This window comes from Staurois parvus, unplaced genomic scaffold, assembly GCF_062004578.1.
Source record: "Staurois parvus isolate SC_StPar_1 unplaced genomic scaffold, SC_StPar_1.0 ptg003601l, whole genome shotgun sequence".
NCBI classification, from domain to species: Eukaryota; Metazoa; Chordata; class Amphibia; order Anura; family Ranidae; genus Staurois; species Staurois parvus.
Window position 1 is genome coordinate 917,597 of NW_028321397.1, and position 27,151 is coordinate 944,747.

The window sequence follows — 27,151 nt, forward strand, 5'->3', positions numbered from 1 at the left end:
GCACCTAAAACTCTAAAATAGCAGGACAAACACATGAAAACGTATTAAAACCGCTCCAAAACACCTGATCAGTTACAAAATTTTGTAAGCTGTCAATCACTTAAAGTCTGCAAATTCCGGCAATGCCGAGATGAATGAACTCAAACGAGAGTGATGTCATCTTGGTTGAGCCAATGAAAATGGCTGAGGTCCAGTACCTGGAAGCCGCTCCGGCTGAAGATGACAGCGGCTGTCAGAGAGCTCCAAGAGACTGCAGCACTGGATAGAAGGTGAGTATACTTCCACTTTTTAAATCATGTTTCAACCCAAACAAAAATTGAAAGTGACTTTAGACTGTACCATTCAAATATTTAGGCAATCATAATATCATGAAAGCTTTTTTTATTCAAAAGATTTTTGAGTGCAAGATTAAGAGAACGGATTACAAACCCATTCAGGAATTTACAATATTACATAACACACTTCTTAAATAATAGAGGTAAACCAGAATTATTCACATGTGGTGAAGCATATGTTTGCTAGGGAGCAAAATGAGGCGTACTTCTGGCAAACCATAAGAATTCCACCAATGGAGAATGTGCCTGGAGGGAGGATGTCATGGGGTGTTGGTTTCATGAATAGGATGATATACAGTATATGAGACAATGCATATGGCACATGATAATCAGTACCGTGTACGTCAGTGGAATGAAATGCAGTATCAACGGTAGAGAACTATATAAGAGAAACAGGAGGGAGTCTGTTTAAAAGTTATAAAATAGAGAAGAAAGGGAAAGTAAAAAAAATGATGGGGATGGTAAAAGGCTTAGGAGTAAAGGGGATGGGGGAAAAAGAGGAAGGCAAAAAAAACCCAGCAAAGCATGATCCAATTTGCTCCTGCAGGGGAAAAATTCCTTCCTGATCCCCCGAGAGGCAATCTGATATTCCCTGGATCAATTTTACCTATAAATGTTAGTATCAGGGGCAGACTGACAACTCTTGGGGCCCCCGGGCATTAGGGGATCATGGGGCCCCTGTGTCCTTGACCAAACTCAAAAAAGCCTATGAAAAAGGTACCAGGGGCATCTCATGGGGCCCCCTACTGACCCCAGGCCCTCGGGCAGTGCCCGAGTTTCCAAATGGTCAGTCCACCCCTGGTTAGTATCCAGTTATGTTCTGTGTATCTAAGAAAGAATCCAGGACTTTTTTCTAAAGCGATCCATTGAGCTGGCCAGAACCAACTCTTGAGGGAGTCTATTCCACATTTTTACAGCTCTCACTGTGAAGAAACCTTTCCATGTTTGGAGATTAAATGTGTTTTCCTCCAGACGTAAAGAGCTCCACCTTGTCCTACATCTAGTGTTTTACCCAGAGATCCCTTTTATTTTAATTATCTGTTACGCCGTGCTTTTCTATGACACCTACAGTGGGAAAGTGTCCACAGCTCCTCCTTCACATTCTAGATGTGCCAGAAGAACGGTGGGAAGGTTCTAAATGTTGCTGATATGGTTGACAGAGATGCTAAATCTAACAAGTTCTGTTACCTTCTGTCTGGCAGTGACGATCACGGTGGTGAACTGTCTGAGTGTGAAGTTGGCCAGCTACGTCCAGAACTTCTTGACGGTGGCCAAAATGATCATTGTCATCATCATCATTGTTAGCGGCATTGTGCTGCTTATTCAAGGTGGGTACCGCGCATCAGAATTTCATCAGCACCATAGCTCCAAGTATATGAATGCCCTGGTCCCATGGGGTCAAGTCCCCACAAGGTACCTTCACCAGAGCCATTTGGTCTCTGTTGATGGTCATCTAAGCAGTCATGGCGTGTAGGTTTGGTTGTCAGAACGATTCCAGTGAGACCCTGAACCTGGTAAACTTTTTCTCTTTAGCTTACCTTCACCCTTTCATCATTTTAAAAGTCTGTATGGGTACCACCTCCATGTGGCCCAGTGTTGTACCACCCCACTGGGCCCTTACTATTAGTACAACTGTATGGTTCATCCTTGCATCCTGCCCTTAGACACTATATTTAGGTTAGACTGGAGTTAACAGACAGAAAATAGTGTAAACTGACAACATTTCTGCTCCTCCAGGAAACACACAGAATTTTGAGAACAGCTTTGAAGGTTCTTCCATCACAGCAGGAGGTATCGGCCTGGCTCTGTACAATGGTCTCTGGGCATACGATGGATGGTAGGTAGACAAATATTTAGATACTTGTCTTCATTACTAAGTATTTTTATTCTGAGTGTAAACAAGGTACCTCTCTAGCTGTAACATAGGCTTTGGGCTCCAAAATGTAATAGCTTAAAGGAGAAGTACAGCCATAGCTTGTTTGGATCGCAGGAGTGAAATTTGTTCTGCACTCCTGTGACCTGTTTTTAGCTGACATCAAGCTAAAGCCCACTGTTGGATAATGTCACAGAGCCAGTCCAAGCTGGTGACCATATGGTCAGGATCCACCCAGGAGCGTGGACCAGTATCAGGCTCAGCGAACCACTGAGAGCCTGAGCCAGTCACTCCCACACCCTCCATAGCCCCGTGCACCAGTGAGCGCTGGAGGGATGGAGCAGAGAGCAATAACTGACAGTCACCGCTCTCTACTCAGAGCAGTTGGGAGAACTTAGCGACACAGCCCTCAATCTCCATCTCTGCAGCCTCAGCAGCACAGAATGAATGGAAATGAATAGCTCTGTACAGCTCTTCCCATTCATTCATAAACTGAAGTATAGTAAACAGTTTACTATGCCTCAGTTATGAATGGATAGTCAGTGATCCGTACTGAAAATTACATATTTACTGGCCCCTTCCCTGCTTTCCATCCTGACAGATTCCCAGCAGCAGCTGGCAGGTGAGGGGGGAAACTGGCAGTCCTGTGGAAGAGGAGAGTCCTGGGGAGAGCACACAGGGGCCTGGAGATGGATAGGAGGGTCGGCGGACCGGCATATAGAGGAACCAATCCGTCCATTTCTCTCCTGCAACTGCTGAGTGCCTGCAGGAGGAAGAGGAGGAGAAGCCGGAATCCAGTGGTGACATGAGGGAAACGGAGAGATCATTTCCGCTATATCCTGCCCCTGCCGCCCCTCCTAGCCAGCCCGGTGTACCCTGTGGCCAGTCTGGGCAGGCATGCCACTGTGGATTGCATGCTGTGGTTTCTACTGATGGCCCCAACATCACTATGGTGTCCTGTGCAGTGGTGTATTTTGGTTCTGTGTTGCCCTAGGCAACACAAAAAATATTAGTGCCCCCCCTCCGAGAGAGCCTGACACCAACAAACACCACCTCCCTCTCCCCCCTCCTGCGGAGAGAGCCTGACATTTACCAACAACACCCCTTCCCCCCCACCACCCAAGAGAGCCTTCCACTACCGCCCCCCATACACCGGCCACCGAACCCCCCCCCCCTTTTCCCATGGAGAGACAGAAAGACACTGATCTGCACAGCTCCAGACATCCCCGGGAACGAGAGTCGGGGCTCTGCATACACCGTCACGCAGCCTGCAGTCTCTCTTGGTTCCCACCTGGGCCCCATGCCATGCGTGACTCTTCTTCCAGGGGGCAGTGCTGCCCCCTGAAAAATGCTGCCCTAGGCAAATGCCTTGTTCACCTTGTGATAAATACACCCCTTGTCCTGTGGTGACATAGGGGCTGGCTGAAGGAACCACGTCATGCAGAGGGGAATCAGGCATCCAGCACTCCCTGACACGTTGGATGCTGAAGATATCATAGCTGGGTTAGCACTACAAAGCAGCATAGGCGGATGGCTGGTGCTGTGGGGGAGGGGTAAGTATTATCCCTTTTACTTTTTTAAGTAGTCTCTTTAAAGCAGACCTGTGTTAGTAGGCATCACCTCTTCTCATACTTTCCTGTCATTCTTCCCTGCCACCCTGTCCATCTTCATAGTAACAGATGGAGGGAAGGAAGCCTTAGTATAGGGCTATAAATCTGTCCCACGTGTGTAATTCATCTTCAATCTCCAATCAACTGTATTTGCCTAACGAGAATCCATAGCCCTGTTAATGGTTTTCAGATATACATGTGAATGAGATAAGTCTTGTGTAAATATCATTATTGATGTGCCATAATGTATTCTAAATCTTTCTTCTAGGTATAGTGTATGTTTGCTCATTACATAGGCAGGCACTGTTTCCTCTATAGTAGCTCTGTACAGTGACTGCACCTTACACTTCATTCTGTGCCAATGTATCAGTCTGCAGAGATTGAATGCTATACAGTCTACAGCTACAGCCATGCTCTGCCTGTGGCCACACCCCCAGTTAACAGCTATGAGATTTGAGGAGGTGTGGCAATTTTTAATTTTACATTTTTCTGAAATTTTCTACATGCGTAAGACTCTAGGAGGAATATAGATCCCAATAACGGGTTTTGTTTCAAGGAAGAAGTTGCCCTTTATTGGTTATTTCCAGGGATTTTTTTCTCAGAGAATAGGTGTAGGTGCTCCCCCCTTCTGAGTCACCCCTTGTTTCCTCCCCCTACCCACCTCCAAGTACCATCCCTTTGTTTCCGCCCCCTACCCACCTCCAAATACCGTCCCTTTGTTTCCGCCCCCTACCCACCTCCACATACCGTCCCTTTGTTTCCGCCCCCTACCCACCTCCAAATACCGTCCCTTTGTTTCCGCCCCCTACCCACCTCCAAGTACCGTCCCTTTGTTTCCGCCCCCTACCCACCTCCAAGTACCGTCCCTTTGTTTCCGCCCCCTACCCACCTCCAAGTACCGTCCCTTTGTTTCCGCCCCCTACCCACCTCCAAATGCCGTTCCTTTGTTTCGACCCCCTACCCACCTCCAAGTACCATCCCTTTGTTTCCGCCCCCTACCCACCTCCAAATACCGTCCCTTTGTTTCCGCCCCCTACCCACATCCAAGTACCGTCCCTTTGTTTCCGCCCCCTAGCAACCTCCAAATTCCGTCCCTTTGTTTCCGCCCCCTACCCACATCCAAGTACCATCCCTTTGTTTCCACCCCCTACCCACATCCAAGTAACGTCCCTTTGTTTCCACCTCCACCCACCTCCCAGTGCCGCCCTTCTTGGGGAATAAAGAACCAAGTTTTACTTTGTGATGCTAAGTAATTTCTATGAAATGTATTAATGATCACAAGAAAAACTAAAACAGACTGCCCCATAACAAAATACCCTCTCAGGAACAATAGATCCACCCCAGAAGCAACAGACTACTGCCAGCAACAACAGATCAGCCAGCATCACTAGATCTTCTAGCAGCCAACAGCAAAAGACCCCTCCCTCTACAATAGATCCCTATTAGCAACAATTTACCCTCCAGGCAACAATATATCCTCCACCAACAACAATAGACCTCATGGCAACAATAGACCCCCCAGCAACGATAGATTACCCCCATCAGATCCCCATCACCCCCATGATCAGTAGACCCTCCAGTACACTCCAGCACTCCTTGCCATCACAAACATTCAGTGTGGGAGGGTTGCGAAACTGCGTTCCCACAGAAAAAAAAATCCCTGGTTGTTACCAGTTTAGCTAGTATTAGTTTTCCTTTAAAACAAATTGCCGAAAAAAGAAACCGCTAAAAATCAACACTTGCATCAACATGCGAGCATCATAAAATTCTGAAGCCTTATAAAACACTAAACACCAACATCCGCAGGTGTCACAACATGGCGGAGCCTACTTCCCTCACTCCAGATTACTTCTTGAACTGCTTCGGCAAATGTGGGTTCCTGCAAGTTGGCAAAAGCATGCCCACCACCTGTGTCCCACAATGCAATAACGAGGCCTGAGACACCGTTACATTGTAGATAAGTTGGAAAAAGAGACACAGATCCATCCAGTTGACCTATTATGAGATCCAACTCAGATGCACTAAGGAGTTCAGCATGCCATGGGGCATTCTGGGAGTCCGGGTAAAACCGGACGTATGTACTGGTATCTCGGAGCCTTGATGCATGTGTGGTGTAGGGAAGAGCACATTACCGGTGATGCTGCCTAATGAAATCCTTTATTGAAGATTCAGCAAAACCACCTTGGGAACACTCGAAATCTGTTATGTGTTTTATGCTGGACATCACTTAGTCACTTTTAGCTCTATAATGGTGTTGGGTGTGAAATGTGTTAGAGGTTTCGATGTTTTTGCTGAATCTTCAATAAACGTTTGTATGTGCAGTATTGGCGATATGTTCCATCACACCTCCATACGTCTTATGGTAATGAGGCAGGCAAGCACCTGGGACTACTGCAGGAGCTCATTTGTTGCCTTCTACTTTTTTTTTCTATGATCACAAGAGACAAGAGTTGTCTCTGGCCATAAAACCTATTTCCCTTTTTACTAACAATTATTTTCTAATTGTATACGAACGGTCATGCCTGCACAGTGCACTGCGCAATTTTGGCATCTGTAAGATGCCGGGAGTTAGAGCCAGATGATAGGACGATGTATGTGGGGGAGTCATGTCAACTGTGGTGACCAATGGCTGATTGGGGGCCACCACTCATTCCCATGTTTTAACCTCTTGCCAATCTTAACACTTTTGCTTCCGTGGCAGTGGAGATTTCCACGCTCCAGCACAGCGATTAAGCTGGCAGCGATAGATCGGTCTGTTCTGTAGTGTGTGCTAAGGAGGCCCGCGGGAATGAATGGTGGCACCCAGTACCTGTGTGGTACAATATGCTCACAGAGGGAAGACGTTTCTTCAAGAGGTGGCACTTCACTGGGCTCATTGTACTGGGGCAGGGGTGGACTGACCATTTGGAAACTCGGGCACTGCCCGAGGGCCCGGGGTCAGTAGGGGGCCCCATGAGATGTCCCTGGTACCTTTTTCATAGGCTTGTTTGAGTTTGGGCAAGGACACAGGGGCCCCATGAGCCCCTATTGCCTGGGGGCCCCATGAGTTGTCAGTCTGCCCCTGTACTGGGGGCAGGTCCGTGGATAAGGGGGTACCACCAGTTCTCCTGTACAGGGCCCAAGCCAGCAGGGGGGCCCAGGCAGCTGGGTGAAGCGGATGTGGACAGGGAGGGTGAGCAGCACGCTGGTGGGGGGGGGGGGGCAACTGCAGAAACCAATTCCCTGTATGGCCCTCTGCAGCTGCTGAAAGCTACTGCTTCTTCTCCTCTCCCCCCCTTCTCTGGCTTTCAGCTGCTGCAGAGAGAGACATACAGGGGATCGGTTCCAGTAATTTACCAGCCCCTTCCTTTCCTGTATGAACACAATGAGTGATCGGTACTGTGTTCATTCATAGGTGAAGCATAATAAACTGTTTTTTTGTGGGGATGGGGGGAGCCCTGCCAGGTTGACTGTATGGGGCGCTGTGGTTTGGGGGCCCTGTCAGGTTGGCTGTAGGGGGCCCCATGGTTTCTAACAGCAGCCCTGACTGGGGGTCCAAGAGCTCTTGTGGGTAGGCCCAGATTTAGACCTTGGGGGGACCAGGGTACTTCAGGTTTGGGGAGCTCCTCATACACAGAGTTGGTTTACATTCTCAATTACAGTCACACATTTTTAAAAGGCATGACCCAACATCATTCTGAGGTTGCACATGCGCAGTCATCGCTCTTTAAGTGTGGTTTACTTGAGCCGCTAAAAGAGATACAATAAGCCAGTCCAGAGTAAAAAGCTGCACAGATGATGGATGGCAAAATATTACTTCCCAAGATACATTTAATAAAAGTAACTTTTGTTATGGGCAGCACAATGGCTGAATGGTTAGCACTTCCACCTGGCAGAACTCGGGTCGTTGGTTCAAATCCCAACCACGGCACCACCTGCCTGGAGTTTGCATGTTCTCCCTGTGCCTGGGTGGATTTCCTCCAGGTACTCCAGTTTCCTCCAATATATGTAAAGTGCTGTGTAAATTGATGGCGCTATATAAGTACCTGAAATAAGTAAATGTACTTTGTCTTACATTGTGATGGATGCATTTACTAATTAAAAAAAAAAATAGAAAAATGGTGGTACAAAGATACAGTGATTGATCACTGATGATAATTGATCATTCTTCATGGTCCGTATATCTGGGAGGTCTAGTTAGCCGTTTGTCCTATAAACTTTATAGTTGGTGAAGAGGGCCCTTTCTAGCACAGTCTCAGGAAGATGGGAGGCATCCTAGTTTGACCCTCCCCTGCTCCTCTCCATCAGTGCTGGGGTCACATTAGCTCAGTGATGGAGAAAAACTGAGGGAGAAGAGAAACACTGGAATACTAGTCAGTACCAGTGTGCAAAAGTGTATTTGTTTTGGAAGAATAAATCACCTCTAATGTTGGGTGTCCTACATGTGTGGATGTTGCTGCGTTATATAAAACTTAGAATAGTTTTTCACATTTTAGAATGGGGTGCCCTTTTAACATTATGGACAGTCTAGACCAGCAATGGGCAAACTACGGCCCGCGGGCCGTATACGGCCCGGCGGACCTTTTAATCCGGCCCGCGGAGCTAGGCTCCCGCAAGGCCAGTGGTCGGCAAGCCGCAGCTCTTTACAAACTTAGATGCGGCTCTCCTGTGTGCCGGGCGCCCGCTCCCCTCCCTCCTCTCGGGCGGGCGGGCGGCCTCCTCTCCTCCTCTCCCCTTCCCTCCTCTCGGATGGCCGCCCCCTCCCTCCTCTCGGGCGTCAGGACTCTGCAGCTGTCAGGATGTAGGCGGGGCAGCCAGGATGTAGGCGGGGCAGCGTGACGAACTCTTCTCCTCACAGTCCTCCCTGAAGACCAGAACGGCGCGGGAATACGAGAGGAACGCGCGGAGCAAAGGTAAGTGAATTGACACAGGGGGGACTTACTATATGGGGGACTTACTATATGGGGGACTTACTATATGGGGGACTTACTATATGGGGGATGAATTACTATATGGAGGACGAATTACTATATGGAGGACTTACTATATGGGGAATGAATTACTATATGGGGGATGAATTACTATATGGAGGACTTACTATATGGGGATGAATTACTATATGGGGGATGAATTACTATATGGAGGACTTACTATATGGGGAATGAATTACTATATGGGGGATGAATTACTATATGGAGGACTTACTATATGGGGGACTTACTATATGGGGAATGTATTACTTAATGGGGGACTTACTATATGGGGGATGAATTACTATATGGGGGATGAATTACTATATGGAGGACTTACTATATGGGGAATGTATTACTATATGGGGGACTTACTATATGGGGAATGAATTACTATATGGGGGACTTAGTATATGGGGAATGAATTACTATATGGGGGACTTACTATATGGGGGACTTACTATATGGGGGACTTACTATATGGGGAATGAATTACTATATGGGGGACTTACTATATGGGGGACTTACTATATGGGGAATGAATTACTATATGGAGGACTTACTATATGGGGGATGAATTACTATATGGGGGACTTACTATATGGGGAATGAATTACTATATGGGGGACTTACTATATGGGGAATGAATTACTATATGGGGGACTTACTATATGGGGAATGAATTACTATATGGGGGACTTACTATATGGGGAATGAATTACTATATGGGGGACTTACTATATGGGGGACTTACTATATGGGGGACTTACTATATGGGGGATGAATTACTATATGGGGGATGAATTAATATGGGGGATGAATTACTATGTGGGGGATGAATTACTATGGGGGATGAATTACTATGGGGGATGAATTACTATATGGGGGATGAATTACTATATGGGGGATGAATTACTATATGGGGGATGAATTGCTATATGGGGGATGAATTACTATGGGGGACGAATTACTATATGGGGGACGAATTACTATATGGGGGATGAATTACTATGCTTACTATGGGGGAATATTACTATACTTACTATGGATGACACATACACATCATTCATCTACTCTTGGTCCGGCCCCCGGGTCCAATATATGAACCCATTGCGGCCCTCGAGTCAAAAAGTTTGCCCACCCCTGGTCTAGACTGTCCATTATTTAAAAGGGTGCCTTGGGACTGTTCATAATTTTAGAGGTTGTCTTGACTGAAAAAAGGTCGAGAAACGCTGCTTTAATGCATGTTCTTTAAGCCCTGTAATATTTACCTAAAATGCCAATTACTCCACACCCGGCCCAAACAACGAGACATGGTCCCACAGCACCTGTGTTACGGAGGACAGATTTAGGGGAAATGAAGTGCTGTGTAAATTGATGGCGCTATATAAGTACCTGAAATAAATAAATAATTATACATTTTATATTTTTTTTATTTTTAATTATTTTAAATAAATATATATATATATATATATATATATATAATATTTTTTTTATTTTTTTTAAATATATTGTTTTATTTAATTTATGTATAGAGGGAGGCCCAGGGCAGTTGCCCTTTTTTGCCCCCCTTATAAATCTGGCACTGCTTCTGGGAGTGTTTTGTCTTCAGTCATTGGTTGGCCACAGTCACTTGGCTCTTATTCCTATTTTTTTTCATTCAGCCAGCAGGTTGAGGTGTCACCTCATCCAGAGAAGGCTTTGCATTCACTGAGAAAAATGCAAAGTGTTCATTGAGGGGCACATGTACTGAGTTGGCAACTTCCTCTGTTCAGTAAGCAGCATGGCAGCTGCTTGGCACAGGACCCAGAAGCTAGCGGTGATCACTGTAGTAGCCCTGCCTGCTGCAGTGATTTCCAGCTTCCATGAGGATCCCATAGGTATGGCACATAACATACATCTATACATAGTTACATAGTTAGTCTGGCTGAAAAAAGACAAAAGTCCATCCAGTTCAACCATATAAAAGAAAAAAAAAGGTCCAATTATTATTATTATTATACAGGATTTATATAGTGCCAACAGTTTGCTCAGCACTTTAAAATATAAAGGGAGACAATAAAGCAACAATACAATTTTATTACAAGAAGAAACAGAGGGCCCTGATCCTGAGAGCTTACAATCTAGGAGGAAGGGTTTAGTGATACAAAAGGTAATAGCTGTGGGGGGAGGAGCTGATGGAGGAAATAAATGGCAGTTTACTAGGTAGAAGCAGGATAGGCCTCTTTTAAAGAGAGAGGTTTTCAGGGATCGTCTAAAGGTGGATAGATTAGGAGACAGCTGGACAGATTGGGGTAGGGAGTTTCATAGGATGGGAGAAGCTGGGGAGAAGTCCTGGAGGCGAGCATGGGAGGAGGTGACACGGGAACTAGAGAGCAGGTCTTGGAAGGATTGAAGAGAGCAGTTTGGTTGATATTTTGAGACCAGGTTGGTGATGTAGCTGGGGGCAGAGTTGTGGATGGCTTTGTAAGTAATGGTCCAAGCAGGACCAATGTCAGGATATAAAAGTTGCCATAGCTGGAATTCAGCGTTAAAGCAAAATCATTTTTTGTCTGTTATTTGGATTAGGGAGGAGTGTTCAGTGATGCAAGGCAAGAAGTACTAACCACTAAGCCACCGTGCAGAGATTTCCTCCAACTCCTCTACTACAGGGAATGAAGGAAAATTTCCCCAAGTAGAGACACAGCAAAAAAAACAGCTGTTCTAACTTATTGGCTTTAGATATTTTATTTTAGGACAAAATTGAGATCCTCAAAGATCCCCTTACCCCCAGATTCCCTGACAATATAGGAGATGGTGGATGACACCCCATGTGTCGGCCTAATTTACCTAAAAGAAAAGCTCCATGTATATCTGTTACATCCTGTTCCAACTTCTTGTTTCTCTAAATGTTCTCTATGTCATTAATTTTCCACCGCTGATGTCCAGGTCCCCCTCTTTCTTTCCTTCAATCTGCACTGCTCTGATCATTTGCTCACAATGGGATCAATTTGTCATGTGTGAATTATTTTCCTCCCTTTAGGAACCAGCTCAATTATATTACAGAGGAGCTTAAAAATCCATACAGGTAAGACGTGTGCTCACTAAACGCCATTGATTTATTACTTGTAATTTGTAGAAGTACAAAATAGATTTAGATATCGACCCGCGGGTGTTTAACTCCTCGTCTGCCGGTACGAGCTGCGGGAAATGTAATGCTGAGGTCATATTGGAGGGCACAAAGCCAGTTTATGTGGCAAGCAGGTCGTATTGGCCTTAGTTAATGGTGAGAGCAATGTCAGGGGTGCTAGGCAATGATTTGGCCATAAATCTCAAGCTTGAGTTGTGACAATAACCTAACAGACTGCTAGCACTGTAAGCTATTGTATACATACTGGGCTCTACTAGGCACTGGGGCTCCTCATGGGAGGGGACAGTAACATCCATTGGGAGGCAGGCAAAAGGATGAGGCCAGCCATGGGAGTGCTATAAATGTGGACTTTCTCCTGAAACTTGACTGGTGTTACAGAACTGCAAGTGTCCAAAGGATGACAAGGAGCATCTCTGAGCAGTTGGTTAGACTCTCCCTTTCCTATGTGTATCACAATTCTCATTATATATACATATATATATATATATATATATATATATATATATATATACACACACATATACAGTGGTGTATTTTGGTTTTGGAGAGAGCCTGGCATTGACCAACAAAACACCTGACCCCCCCACCCGAGAGAGTATTCCACTAACATACAACCCCCCCCCCTTCCCGTAGAGAGACTCACTTTCACAGCTCCAGACATCACATCAAGCAGTGTGCAGCCTGCAGATCCCACATGGTCCCTTTGGCACATGCGTCCCTACTTCCGGGGGGCAGTGTTGCCCCCCTGAAGAATGCTGCCCTAGGCAAATGCCTTGTTTGCCTTGTGGTAAACACGTGTGTGTGTGTATATGTGTGTGCATACAGGGGCGGACTGACAACTCATGGGACCCCTGGGCAATAGGGGATCATGGGGCCCCTGTGTCCTTGCCCAAACTCAAAAAAAGCCTATGAAAAATGTACCTGGGGCATCTCATGGGGCCCCCTACTGACCCCGGGCTCTCGGGCAGTGCCCAGTTTCCAAATGGTTAGTCCACCCCTGTGTGTGTATGTGTGTGTATGTATATGTGTGTGTGTGTGTATATATATATATATATATATATATATATACAGTCAGGTCCATAAATATTGGGACATCGACATAATTCTAAAATTTTTGGCTCTATACACCACCACAATGGATTTGAAATGAAACTAACAAGATGTGCTTTAACTGCAGACTGTCAGCTTTAATTTGAGGGTATTTACATCCAAATCAGGTGAACGATGTAGGAATTACAACAGTTTGCATATGTGCCTCCCACTTGTTAAAGGACCAAAAGTAATGGGACAGAATAATAATCATAAATCAAACTTTCACTTTTTAATACTTGGTTGCAAATCCTTTGCAGTCAATTACAGCCTGAAGTCTGGAACGCATAGACATCACCAGACGCTGGGTTTCATCCCTGGTGATGCTCTGCCAGGCCTCTACTGCAACTGTCTTCAGTTCCTGCTTGTTCTTGGGGCATTTTCCCTTCAGTTTTGTCTTCAGCAAGTGAAATGCATGCTCAATCGGATTCAGGTCAGGTGATTGACTTGGCCATTGCATAACATTCCACTTCTTTCCCTTAAAAAACTCTTTGGTTGCTTTTGCAGTATGCTTTGGGTCATTGTCCATCTGCACTGTGAAGCGTCCAATGAGTTGTGAAGCATTTGGCTGAATATGAGCAGATAATATTCCCGAAACACTTCAGAATTCATCCTGCTGCTTTTGTCAGCAGTCACATCATCAATAAATACAAGAGAACCAGTTCCATTGGCAGCCATACATGCCCACGCCATGACACTACCACCACCATGCTTCACTGATGAGGTGGTATGCTTAGGATCATGAGCAGTTCCTTTCCTTCTCCATACTCTTCTCTTCCCATCACTCTGGTACAAGTTGATCTCGGTCTCATCTGTCCATAGGATGTTGTTCCAGAACTGTGAAGGCTTTTTTACATGTCGTTTGGCAAACTCTAATCTGGTCTTCCTGTTTTTGAGGCTCACCAATGGTTTACATCTTGTGGTGAACCCTCTGTATTCACTCTGGTGAAGTCTTCTCTTGATTGTTGACTTTGACACACATACACCTACCTCCTGGAGAGTGTTGTTGATCTGGCCAACTGTTGTGAAGGGTGTTTTCTTCACCAGGGAAAGAATTCTTCAGTCATCCACCACAGTTGTTTTCCGTGGTCTTCCGGGTCTTTTGGTGTTGCTGAGCTCACCGGTGCGTTCCTTCTTTTTAAGAATGTTCCAAACAGCTGTTTTGGCCACGCCTAATGTTTTTGCTATCTCTCTGATGGGTTTGTATTGTTTTTTTCAGCCTAATGATGGCTTGCTTCACTGATAGTGACAGCTCTTTGGAACTCATCTTGAAGGTTGACAGCAACAGATTCCAAATGCAAATAGCACACTTGAAATGAACTGTGGACCTTTTATCTGCTCATTGTAATTGGGATAATGAGGGAATAACAAACACCTGGCCATGGAACAGCTGAGACGCCAATTGTCCCATTACTTTTGGTCCCTTAACAAGTGGGAGGCACATATGCAAACTGTTGTAATTCCTACACCGTTCACCTGATTTGGATGTAAATACCCTCAAATTAAAGCTGACAGTCTGCAGTTAAAGCACATCTTGTTCGTTTCTTTTCAAATCCATTGTGGTGGTGTATAGAGCCAAAAATGTTAGAATTGTGTCGATGTCCCAATATTTATGGACCTGACTGTATATATATATATATATATAATGACATTGCACACAAACTGTTAGTCAACAATCAAAATTGCTGACACAATCCTTCACAAACAATATAGTGGTAAGATCATCAGCTAGACCCGCAAGTCTGCATATAAAGCCCCCACTTTACAGCACAATGCTCGATGCTTCAGAATGCTTTTATCCTGGACTGCCACCATACAGGTCATTGTCATGAGAAATTATTTGAAAAAACATCTCCCTGAGAGTGAATACTAAATGTACAGAAAGTATTGGTAGTACGCTCCTGGACAGTAATTGTCTAATATAATATTAGACTTCTGGATCGTAGATTGTCTCCAATTGTACTTGTCTGATTGTTCCCATAGAGTGTTTGGTCATGCAGATATTCGCTTCAAATGACCAAAAATAACATGTGACATACATGTATTAGTGGGATTGCTGTAGGAAACCTCTAAATGCACATGAAAAACACCACTTAGGAGCGCAGTACTCTGTATTTGCAATTCCTTAGATGAATGCTGCGAACGGTAATTCGTTTAGAGTAAGGAAATCCATACAAAGCAAATAGTCTGAGAGGTTGGAGTTCTCTACCTTAGTGAGACCAGAGCCCGGTACGTCCCGCAGGTCCAAACATTAATGGATAGTTTGTACTCTCACAGTAAAATTATGGAAACACAAAATATGCATTACATTGCTGGAAGGCTTTGGATGGGGCTTGGTGTCATTGTGGGGGGATGGGGTTCTAGAGAGGGCTAGGGGACTCTCTAGCAGGCATGGTGGCTCTGTAGAGGATGAGCTTTCTGGAGGAAGCTTGAGGGGGGGACTGTGGAGGGCTATCAGGGGGCCACTATGGGAGTTGAGAGGCAGTATGAAAAGTTAAGAGATCTGCCAAGAGGCCTAGAAGTGGATTAGGGGAGTCTGCAGCAGACTTGGTGGCCCTGTTAGGGGAGGAACTTTTTGGAGGAAGCTGGGGGGCACAGTGGGATGTCCTTGGAAATTGGAGGTTCTGCAGCTGGCTGGAGACCACTGGAAGAGGGGAAAAGGCAGGGTGGCACTGTGGGAGTTCAGGGGGCTTTGGGGCACTGTGGACCCACTATAGCACACTATAGAGGGCTGGAGTAGTAGGCTGGAGGACATTGTGGGCCACTACGAGTGGTTGGGGGCAGTATGGATGCTGGGTGGCACTGTGGAGAGGTTACAGGATCGACCACTGACTGGAGACCCAGGAGAAGGGAGACGGCAGCCTGGCAGTGGGCCACATTCTGGTAGATGAGAACCGCTGGTCTAATGTACAAAGGAGCTGCCTTTCAAAGATGGTTAGAATGTACTGCCTGAATGGTCTGGGCTGCAGCCCATGAATGATGAGGGTTACTGTTTTTTCAAACGTCTGTGAAAGTTTTTTCGGCTTCAGGTGTTGATCACCGGGTCCTGGCAAGAGATTCCCCGCCGGCACCCGGCGATCGCTGAGGAACACTGGCAGGGGAGAGGTCTGTATGTAAACAATGCAGATCTCTTCCCTTTCCGCTCCAGCTCGCTGCTTTGTTTTCCTCTGCATAGCAGAACAATACAAAGCAGCATGCTTACAAGATAAAACACACATAGCACACAGTTAGCCCTGCGATTGCCCCAGATGTTAACCCCTTCCTGCCCAGTGTCATTAGTACAGTGCCATTGCTTTTTATTAGCACTGATCCAGTGGTGTATTTAGGTTTTGTGCTGCCCTAGGCAACAAAAAAAAACAACGCTCCCCCCCCCCCCCCCGTAGAGAGAGACTGACATTGACCAACAACACCCCTGCCTCCCACCTGAGAGAGCCTTCCACTACCACTGCCCTCCAACACCAGCCACCATTCCCCATGGCGAGAAAGAGACACTCACCTTAACGGCTCCAGACATCCCCGTGAATGAGCGTCGGACTCTGCATACACCGTCATGAAACCTGCAGCCTCTCTCGGAACCCACCAGATCTCCATGCCGCGTGTGTCCCTTCTTCCGAGGGGCAGTGCTGCCTCCCTTGAGAAATGCCGCCCTGGGCAAATGCCTTGTTTGCCTTGTGGTAAATACACCCCTGCACTGATCACTGTATTGGTGTCACTGGGGATGTCAGTGGCAGTTAGTGTCAGAATGCCCGCTGCAGTCCCGCTATAACTCGCTGATCGCCGCCATTACTAGTATTAAAAAAAAAAAAAATCCCAGTATCTATACCGCCATTTGTAGACGCTATAACTTTCATGTAAACCAATTAATTTACACGTATTGGGATTTTTTTTTTTTTTTTTTTTTTTTAGCAAAGACATGTCGCAGAATACATTTTGGCATAAATTTATGAAGAAATTTGATATTTTTTATTTTTTTACGGAATATTCTTTATAGCAAAAAGTAAAAAATATAGTTTTTTTTTTTTTCAAATTTGGCGGTCTTTTTTTGTTTGTAGCGCAAAAATAAAAAACGCACAGGTGATCAAATTCCACCGAAAGAAAGCTCTATTTGTGGGGGAAAAAAGGACATAAATGTCATTTGGGTGTAGAGTTGCATGACCGCGCAATTGTCAGTTAAATTAACGCAGCGTCGTATCGCAAAAAAATGGCCTGGTCAGGAGGGGGGGGGGGGGGACCTCTGGAGGACAAATGGTTAATTTTCTGCAAAACTTCAAACCACTTCTAATGTTCTGCATATGAAGTGGCTCTGATGTTTAGCAACTCATGCAGTGCACAGTACAGGTGTGGTGTGAATGTGCTGCCACCTAGTGGTAATTATTACATTCATGTAAAGCCACAGTGTAATGAGCATGGTCACAAAAATCTGAGTGTCTGCTCTTTGCTCAACTTAAACCTGAATGGGGCCACTGTACAGTAATTGGGGTTAATTAGTGTTAATGATTAGGGGTTAGCACAATGATGACAGTCAGTCCATTTTCTTTTCAGTGTTTATTCAACAAAAACCCTTGAAAAAAATAAAAAAATATATAAATATAACATGGAGAGGACAGATAGTGGTACCTCAGCTTCTGTGGAAGGATTTGGGATGGGTGTTGGGACTTGGGCGTTGAGGTTGTAGCAATCTGTCTCTCTTCCAGAAACCTCCCATTGGCCATCATATTTGGGATCCCCTTGGTCATGGCTTGTTACCTGCTGATCAATATTGCCTATTTCACGGTGATGACCCCAACCGAGCTCCTTCAGTCTCCGGCCGTCGCTGTGGTGAGTTTCCTTTCTTTCCATCCTGTTGTTCTGCTCTGCCCTTTCAAATTTGTGGACGCGAGTGTGGCGTTTGCAAACAAATTTGAAGAGCAATCAGATTTTGCAGCAAACAATAGATCCCTGTTTTTTTTTACATGGTGTAGAAGCGCTGATTATTATACAGTATTTATGTAGAGCCAAAAATTTTGCTCAGCGCTTTATTTTATAGTGGGAGACATGAGACAATACAGTAACATTACAATACATGAGGGGTTCGAGGGCCCTGCTCCTTGGAGCTTACAATCTAGGAGGGAGGGATAGTGGTACAGGAGGAAATGGCTGTGGGGGATGGAGTGGTAGGAGGAGTGGAGGAGATCGGCTGTTAGGTGAGGGCGGGGTAGGCTTCCCTGAAGAGATGGGTTTTCAGGGTGCGCCTAAAGGTGAGGAGGGTAGGTGACAGTCTGATGGATTGGGGTAGTAAGTTCCAGAGGATGGGGGAAGACCTGGAGAAGTCCTGGAGTCGGGCATGGGAGGTGGAGACCAGGGAGCTAGAGAGTAGGAGGTCTTGTGAGGAGAGTACTGGTTGGGTGGTATTTGGGTATTAGGTCGGTGAGGTAGTTTGGGGCAGTGTTATGAACAGCTTTGTACGTCAATGTTAGTAGTTTGAATTTTATGCATTGGGCAATCAGAAGCCAATGGAGAGAATGGCAGAGGGGGGTGGATGGTAAGGTGGATGAGTCTGGCCGCTGAGTTCAGGATAGACTGAAGGGGGAAAGTCTGCGATGAGGTAAGCCGGTGAGGAGGGAGTTGCAGTAGTCCAGAAGTGAGATAATAAGGGAGTGAATGAGTTGTTTAGTAGTGTCCGGGGTTAGGAACGAACGTATTTTGGAGATGTTGCGGAGATGGAGTCTGCATGAATTTGCCAGCGATTGGACATGGAGCTGGAAGGACAGATTGGAGTCTAGAGTGACGCCTAGAACTTTGGCTTGCGGGGGGGGTGATGGAGATATGTTCGAACGTGATGGGTGGCTTGTGGTCTGAGAGGCTGCTCACCAACAATTGTGAAGTCTTACTGGACCCTTGAAGGAGTTTACCAAAGTTCTGAAAGGATGGGAGCACCGCACCAGCTTTAATTTTGGAACATCCAACCGATTTTGGGCGCTCAGCACTCTATTTTTTGCCCTTATTAGGGCAAAAAAATACATCATACAGGTGACTGCAATAGAAAAGCTCTTCCAATCCAGGTGACTGCATGATCTATTTTTTTTAGCCTTGATGAAGTGGGAGTGCTGAGCCCCCGAAACACGTTGGATGTTGCAAAATAAAATATTTTAAAGGTCTATACAAGCTGGTGTTGTGCTTCCTTCCTTTCAAAATGTTATTACCAAGACTGGACATTTTAGACCCAAAATATACAATGGGGCTCTCATGGAAACTGGTGAAAGGAAGGGATGGGCGCTGCTCAACCAATCCCAGGAGTCCAATGTTGAGTAATGGCCTCTACCTCTATGACCAGGCCCAATAGGAGAGGTAAAATGCACGAGAGGACGAAGTCAGGACAGCGGCTGAGGCTATTCCTAAACATTGGACTCCTGGGGTTTGTTGAGCAGCATCCATCCCTTCACTTGTATTGGCTGATACTGGAATCGCTCCACTCTTCTCATTTGCTGGTGGGGTGATCCTTTTCCTTCCATCCATAGCTTGGAGAGATCCATAAGGTATACTTTTTCTCATGGAAACTTCACAGCCTTGAGCATCACAAAGCATTGTATAGTGGTGACTGAATCAGGAGACTCGCCATCTGGCCCAATATTTGCAAACTCGGGTCGCTGGTTCGAATCCTAGCCACGGCACCACCTGCCTGGAGTTTGCATGTTCTCCCTGTGCCTGCGTGGGTTTCCTCCGGGTACTCCGGTTTCCTCCCACACTCCAAAAGACATGCTGGTAGGTGAATTGGCTCCTGTCTAAATTGTCCCTAGTATGTGTATGTATGAATGTGAGTTAGGGACCTTAGATTGTACGCCCCTTGAGGGTCAGGGACTGATATGAATGTACAATATATATGTAAAGTGCTGCGTACATTGACTGCGCTATAGAAAAACTGTATTCCAAAAACTGTAAGTGGGTAAGACTGACCCTGAGGAAGCACTGATTTACAGCATGAAATAGGTTACAGCTTTACTTTGCCATTCCCCCCCCCCCCAAAAAAAAATTGCACAAAGATTTTTTGGGGTATAGTAAGCAATCTTCTTTCTGCTTTTATGGAAAGTCTGGGAATGAACTTGAGCCATAACTTGTATTATGAGCGCTTGGCTGGTAAGGTGTGGACCAACCAGGAGCAGGTGGTACATTACAAATGTGTAAGAAAGCCTGGTGTCTGTCCTAAAGCTGTTTACCCGTCTCATTTCAGACCTTCGGGGATCGTGTTCTGCACCCAGTGGCCTGGATGGTTCCTCTGTTTGTGGCCTTTTCAACCATCGGATCAGCCAACGGAACCTGCTTTACTGCCGGCAGGTTCGTTCATAGCCCGGCCTTCACCCAGAGCCAATTATATCCTTCCTTATTGAGCTGGCAAACTTTTATTAAATCTATGTACAGTGCAAAGCAAATTATTTAAGAAATTCCAGGTATTGATATTTCTACATAGTTCATTGAATCCAAGTTGAAGCAATGTTACTATGTATATACCATACCTGTGGGATCCCTCTAGAACAGGGGTGTCAAACTCAATTTCATGGCGGGCTGCATCAGCATTATGGTTGCCTCAAAGGGCCGGTTGTATCTGCAAGACTAGATGTCCAGTGCACCCCCCTTACCTTGTGCTTCTGCCAGGAAGAAGCTGGAGGCAGAGCTGGGAAGCAGAAAGTGCAGGGTCTGGAGGAAAACTGGAGTCAGCTGCTGACGTCTGTAGGGTTGGTGGAGACAAGAGGGTGCTGTGGCTGCACAGAGATGTGCAGGATCTGAAGGAAGGAGGAGGTCTGTCCTCCTGTCTGCTGCCAATTGCTGAGACCAAGGGTGGGGGGTTGCATAAATGAGCCTCTCTATGGCTGCATGGAGAAAAGCAGGATCTGGCAGTGAAGGTCCGTCCTCTCTTCTGTTGACTGCTGAGACAAGGTGGAAACGAAGGAGTGCCACAGTTGCAGGAGAGGTCTGAGGGCCACATGAAATGGCCTGGAGTGCCGTATTTGGCCCACAGGCCTTGTGTTTGACACCTGTGCTCTAGAAGCTGAAAATCCCTATATAAGCACTGTTACTCTAGTGAGCTCTACTGTCTCCTGGCAAGCAGCTGTCCTGCTACAGTCTATACAAAGGAGGTTGGCCGCTCAGCACAGACGCCGGTCATAGATCGCTTGGCATTTTCTCCATCTTATCCAAAGAATGCTTTGCATTCATTGAGAAAATGTAAAGTGTTTTCTAGATAAAGCCCATACCCAGCAGCTGACCTACTGTGTTTGGAATTCTAGATTTCCAAAAACCTGGAATACTATAGTGTGTCCCTTGACTGACAGCTGAGTCTTCTGACATGACATCCATGATGGCAGGACCTAGCTTGAGTCTTCTGACATGACATCCAAGATGGCAGGACCTAGCTTGAGTCTTCTGACATGACATCCAAGATGGCAGAACCTAGCTTGAGTCTCAGAGCTTTTTGGATGTCTACATAAATGAGGCTTTTACAGGTAAATAAATGTCTACACATATGTTAAAAGCTCATATAGGCCTTGTAAACACAGGGTTGGCATGCTATAACATACACCCGTATGAGGGCCGTGTTTACTCGCATGGGGATGCACAGGTGTTTTGTGCATCCCCATTGATGTCAGTTGGGATAAAGGAGCTGCATGGACACAGCCACTTTGCCAGCATTGGTGGAGCGGGACCCCAAACTCACACCGTCTGCGTTTGAAGCCGTGTATTCACACCCGCAAGGATGTTCGATTGGGAGCAGCGGCTAAGTACATGCAGCCATTGCGTCCCAATTAACATGAAAGGGACTGCCTGCACAGAGATTCATGGAACACCTGTGCATCCCCATGTAGGTAAATACAGCCCTTGCACGGGTGTAAGCTGTAGTATGTGAACGAGGCCATAAGCCTATGGAAAGATTGTTTTTGAAAGAAGCCAGGTGACAGGGCCTCTTTAGAGTCTTTAAGCACTTCTATACGATAACATAGCTGGTAATTGAAACATGAATACGCTTACCTTACTGGTGGCCCTTGTTTTAAAATGCTGCTGAAAATATTTGATTCATTGGACAGTTCAAATACCTGGTATCCCTGCTGTTGGCTCATGTGTTTTAGTAACATAAGAGAGCAGGCATTCCACACACAACATAAACATGGAATACTTGTTGGGGCCGGGGAGCAATGAAGCAGTGTTGCTTCAAGGTGATGGTTCTTCTCATAGAAGTGACCCTTTGCTGTAACGCTGGATATCGGGATTGTGTGTTGAAAAATTGGGGTGACCATCGGGTGGTAGAGAGTCAAGACCCAACTTATAACAAAGTGCAACGTCCCTAAAGTTAAGTATTGGAAAGAAGTATATTGGATGGACTTTTTAGGCACAAAAACTCAGAACACACACAAATAAAATCAATGTTCCTTTATTATCATGTCACCTCTAGAAAGTATCTTGTATACAATGGCATTGCACAGTTAGCCCACAGCTAGCATTCCATAACCAACCAGTGAAGACCATACTTGGCTAACTTTTGAGCTGCCTGCCTTTTATTCCCCAGTGAGGGACTATATGTACATACTGGCCATAAGGGTCATTATATACTTTCTAGTACAGTGGTTCTTAACCTTGTTGGAGGTACTGAACCCCACCAGTTTCATATGCGCATTCACCGAACCCTTCTTAATTGGAAAAATAAAATATGATTTTTAAAATTCAAAACATAGGTATATATTTAAACATAGGTGCACAAAATGAACAAAACCGTTAAGAACAAAGAACAAAACCATTAAAACATGATTTTCACACAAAAACAAAATAATGAATATTTACTGCACGAATCATATGAGTCGGTTGTGGGTCTTCACCTCCGCCGAACCCGCAAGACTGACTCACCAAACCCCTGGGGTTCGATCGAACCCAGGTTAAGAACCACTGTTCTAGTATAAGGCCTTTCTTGGTTTTGATACCATTAGCCTGAAGATAGTTGAACCAATACATGGAGTTTGTACGTTTGAGGAATCTCGTGGGTCTCTCGCCCACCCATGGACTAGTTTTTGCACCCCCATACTAGGGATGCACCGAAACGTCACTGGGCGAAATGTTTCAGCCAAAAACACCCCTTTCAGCCATCGGCCGAAATGAATAAAAAGCACAAGTGCGGAAAAAAACCCCGCCCCTCGCCACCACCCACCCACCATCCCCCCTCAGTAGTTCTCAGCCTTACCTGAGAAACCATCGAGCGATCCTGGAGCTGGGCATAGAGATGAGTGAAGGAAAGATGGCCTCCACTCATCTCTATGCCCTTGGAGGACAGGAGCGACATCACTTCCGGTTCCAGCCATTTTTTTTTTTAAATCACATCAATTCTTTATTTTTAATCCAATGCTTTACATTGCAGAGGAGAGATGTGGGGTCTTATTGACCCCATATCTCTCCATAAAGAGGACATGTCACTAATTATTTCTATCACAGGGGATGCATGCATTTCTTGTGATAATAAAAGTGATTAAACATTTTTTTACAGGGACAGAAGGGACAGTACAAAAAAACCCTCCAAAAAAACATTTAAATAAATTTTTTTAAAAAGTTTAAAGTGCCTCCCCCCCCGTGCTTGCACGTAGTGGTGAATGCATACCTAGGCCATACCCACATATGTAAACAGTGTTCAAACCACACATGTGAGGTATCGCCATGAACGTCAGAGCAATAATTCTCGCACTAGACCTCCTCTGTAACTTTACACTGCCAACCTGTAGACATTTTTAAAGCATCACCCATCGAGATTTTTTAGTACCGCAGTTTCACGCCATTCCACGAGCTTGCGCAATTTTAAAGCATGACATGTTGGGTATCTATTTACTCTATTTTAACATTTTCTTTCATATTTTACAAAACAATTGGAGTATATATTGTTTTTTTGTTTTTAAGTCAAAGTTTATTTTTTCCAAAAAATATATATTCATTTTTAAAAACTGCCCATTTTGGTTTTCGGCCAAGTGCATTTTGAATGTTCGTTTTTGGTACCAGAATTTTCATTTCAGTGCACCACTACCCCATACCCGACTTTTGGATGTTATTCCCCTTGTGTGGACCTGAGAGAACCTGCAGTTGCATGCCCTGGGGAGTCCATTACTGCACAATGCGCACTGGTTAACTTTATACATTGCTAGCCCCCTGAAGAAGTGACCTTTTGTCGCGAAACATGTTGGGTGTTGCTTGAATATCCCCTACCTTCCTGAAGAAACATCCTGTTTGTACCAGTTGTACTGTACATATCCATTGGAATTTCTCTTTCTATGGTCAGTAGTTATGTGATGCTGTGGGCTAATTGCGCAATGTCATTGTATACAAGATACATTTTAGAGGTGATGTGATAATAAAGGAACATTGATTTTATTTCTGTGCGAACTGAGTTTTTGTACCTAAAAAGTCAATCCAATATCCTTCTTTCCAATACTGCATATCGGGATGTCTGCATCATTCAAAAAAAAATTTGACACTTAGTTGCATCATAAACATGATTTTTTTTTTTTCTCCTCCACAGGCTTACATACGTCGCAGGCCGTGAAGGTCACATGTTGAAATTCTTATCTTACATCAGTGTCAAGCGCCTGACCCCGCTGCCCGCCATTGTGTCTTATGTACGTTAACGCCTCCTGTGTCTGGTGATTTGTCAGAATACAGCACCGTAGATCCGTGCTAAGGGACCACTGCAGTAATGCACAGCAACACCTGCTCTGTGGATGGTGCATGGCAGTGCTATTCGTTTGGCATTCCAGCACACTGTACAGTAGTGGGCAATGCACCACAATGTGTATAGCGTGTGTTGTGGTGTCCTGCATTTTTAAAATTAAAAAAAAAAAAGACTAATGTGCTTTTTTTGGTCTGGTGCAGTGCAGTGGCAGCGTAAGGACTCGTTCACACCATGGTGCAGAGACGTCCGTTTTTCTGCTTGCATTCTGCAAGGGCACAGCAAAATCAATTGTTCTCTGTGTGCCCTGTTCACACCACAACACTGGTATCACATGCAGATTTTTTTTCTCTGCAGGAATCTGCAACGTGTATAAAATTCACTGAAGTGTGCATGTAAACTGATGTCTCTGCAGGTCCATTTCCTCCACGTATGGTGTGAACAAGGACGGACTGACAACTCATGGGGCCCCCGAGCAATAGGGGATCATGGGGCCCCTGTGTCTTTGCCCAAACTCAAAAAAACCTATGAAAAAGGTACCAGGGGCATCACATGGGGCCCCCTACTGACCCCGGGCCCTCGGGCAGTGCCCGAGTTTCCAAATGGTCAGTCCGCCCCTGGTTGTGAACAAGCCCTAATCCAGCCGAAAACATAACTTGACTGGAATACAGCTTTATCCAGTTTTGCTGAATGTGGTTGGGAAGTTGGATCCAAAGGACCCCCCCATCAGTGCACCAATATTATTGAACAAAATGTTTAGGCTGGAGTTCCACTTCTAATGTTAACATGGAAGTAGCCTATGAAAGGTTGGAGAGTATTCATGATAGTCACTCTTCTTCTCTCTCCAGGGTATCATCGGAATGATTTATATCATCCCAGCAGATATCAATACCCTCATCAACTACTTCAGCTTTGCCGTCTGGATATTTTACGGTTTGACCATCGCTGGACTTGTTGTAATGAGATTCACCAAGAAAGACATGAATAGGCCAATCAAGGTAAATTTCCTGGATTTACAAACTGATTTGCAAATTCACAAACTAGCAGGTTTTTCTGAATAAAGTCGTAGGTGTTGACCTATACCAACCACAAGGGTATGATTGGCGCTAACAGACCATGTGACTGCTAGGGTCCCCCGTGCCGTATGGATACATAGCCTTTAAATGTAATTTCTAACACTTTTTACATAAACTAGCCCATGGAGGGAAGGGGTTCCAGCAATTTAAATAAACTGTGCCATTTGTAAATATATTGTTTAATGCAATGCCATACCTGTAGGCCTTTTCTGTAGAAATACTCCCAGACCTGTATATTCCTACATCCAGGATTATTTTCAGGACATGGCAGTCATTGGGCGCTCACCCTTCATGATTTTAAAGCCGAACATGCGTAATGCACTCTCCGGTTGCAGCAAAGACTACCAATTGCACATCCACAACCAGGATTCTCACACTGCTGTGGTTGTTTACATCTCATAATTTGGGCTAGGACAAAATGACCACCAGGCCTCTTTCTTTGAGGACAACTCAAGTGATGATCTCTTTAGTTCTCCTCAAAGAAGGCGGCTCAGTGGCCACTTTGTTGTGGAACTAAAGCCAGGACATGGGGATTTAAACATCGGCAGTATTTCTGTCAGACTTCATGAATGATTGAAAAGGCCTAAAGGTATGGTGTTTGCAGTAAACAATACTTTTACAAATGGCATTGCATTTTAAACTACTGAGGATCCTTGGCTGCATGGGCCAGTTAATGTAAAAGAGGAACTTGGCCTAATTGATGGACCCCCCCCTTCCCCCAACCCATTACCAGTTTTCACCCCAACTTGGCTCAATTGTCCAGAGTAAGCTTATGTACATTGATGGATGCCACCAGTTCAATCCAGTTTGCTGATGCGAGATGCTATGGTGATACTAATCACTGTATATGTCAAGGTCTTAATGACCTCAACCTCTGTTTTTTGATTACCGCCCCCCTCCCCGATCCTTTTTGACCTCATGATGCACACTGCCATACAGCATACAAAGCCTGCATAACGATGTTCCTGGGACTCGCTGGAGCCACCTGTTAAGGTGCATTAGAAGCTGCAACTGTACACAGCCATGTGCTGGGGGTTGTGTATAGAACCCGCATGGGCACTGCTGACATATACTCCGAACGCAGATTGTGTGATAGATCAGAGCAAACATTAATACACTGCAAAGAAAAGGCACCTCAATGGACAGCTGTACGTGCCGGCAGCAGGTCCCAGGAATGCTAGTATGCAGGCTCTGCACATTGTTTGGTCCTGTGCATTGAGCCTTTTCCTGGAAACGGGTTGAAAATGCTAAAGGGTAATTACCAAGCACCACATTTGTCACACCTTGGTCTCTGTGTTGGGCCTGTTAATTCTCTCGTCTGTGAATTAGATATTGCAGCTGGTCAAGGCTGAGATGTAAGCAGCATGCCAATGGTATATGCGGGCTGTATTCCCTAGTGGCAGCAGTTCCTCCCTGATGGC

General features: G+C 45.4%; 1 protein-coding gene across 2 annotated transcripts in view; it reads left to right on the plus strand.

Annotated features, from left to right (window-relative positions):
* Positions 1-27,151, plus strand: part of SLC7A9 (solute carrier family 7 member 9) — a 61,070-nt gene that overhangs the window by 31,382 nt on the left and 2,537 nt on the right. For both annotated transcript variants that reach the window (XM_089667811.1, XM_089667812.1), the window contains exons 5-11: positions 1,538-1,663; positions 2,073-2,172; positions 11,790-11,834; positions 17,681-17,804; positions 20,194-20,297; positions 24,508-24,604; positions 25,503-25,652. In XM_089667811.1, the coding sequence (XP_089523937.1) occupies positions 1,538-1,663; positions 2,073-2,172; positions 11,790-11,834; positions 17,681-17,804; positions 20,194-20,297; positions 24,508-24,604; positions 25,503-25,652 (746 nt within the window). The remainder of the gene's footprint in view (positions 1-1,537; positions 1,664-2,072; positions 2,173-11,789; positions 11,835-17,680; positions 17,805-20,193; positions 20,298-24,507; positions 24,605-25,502; positions 25,653-27,151) is intronic.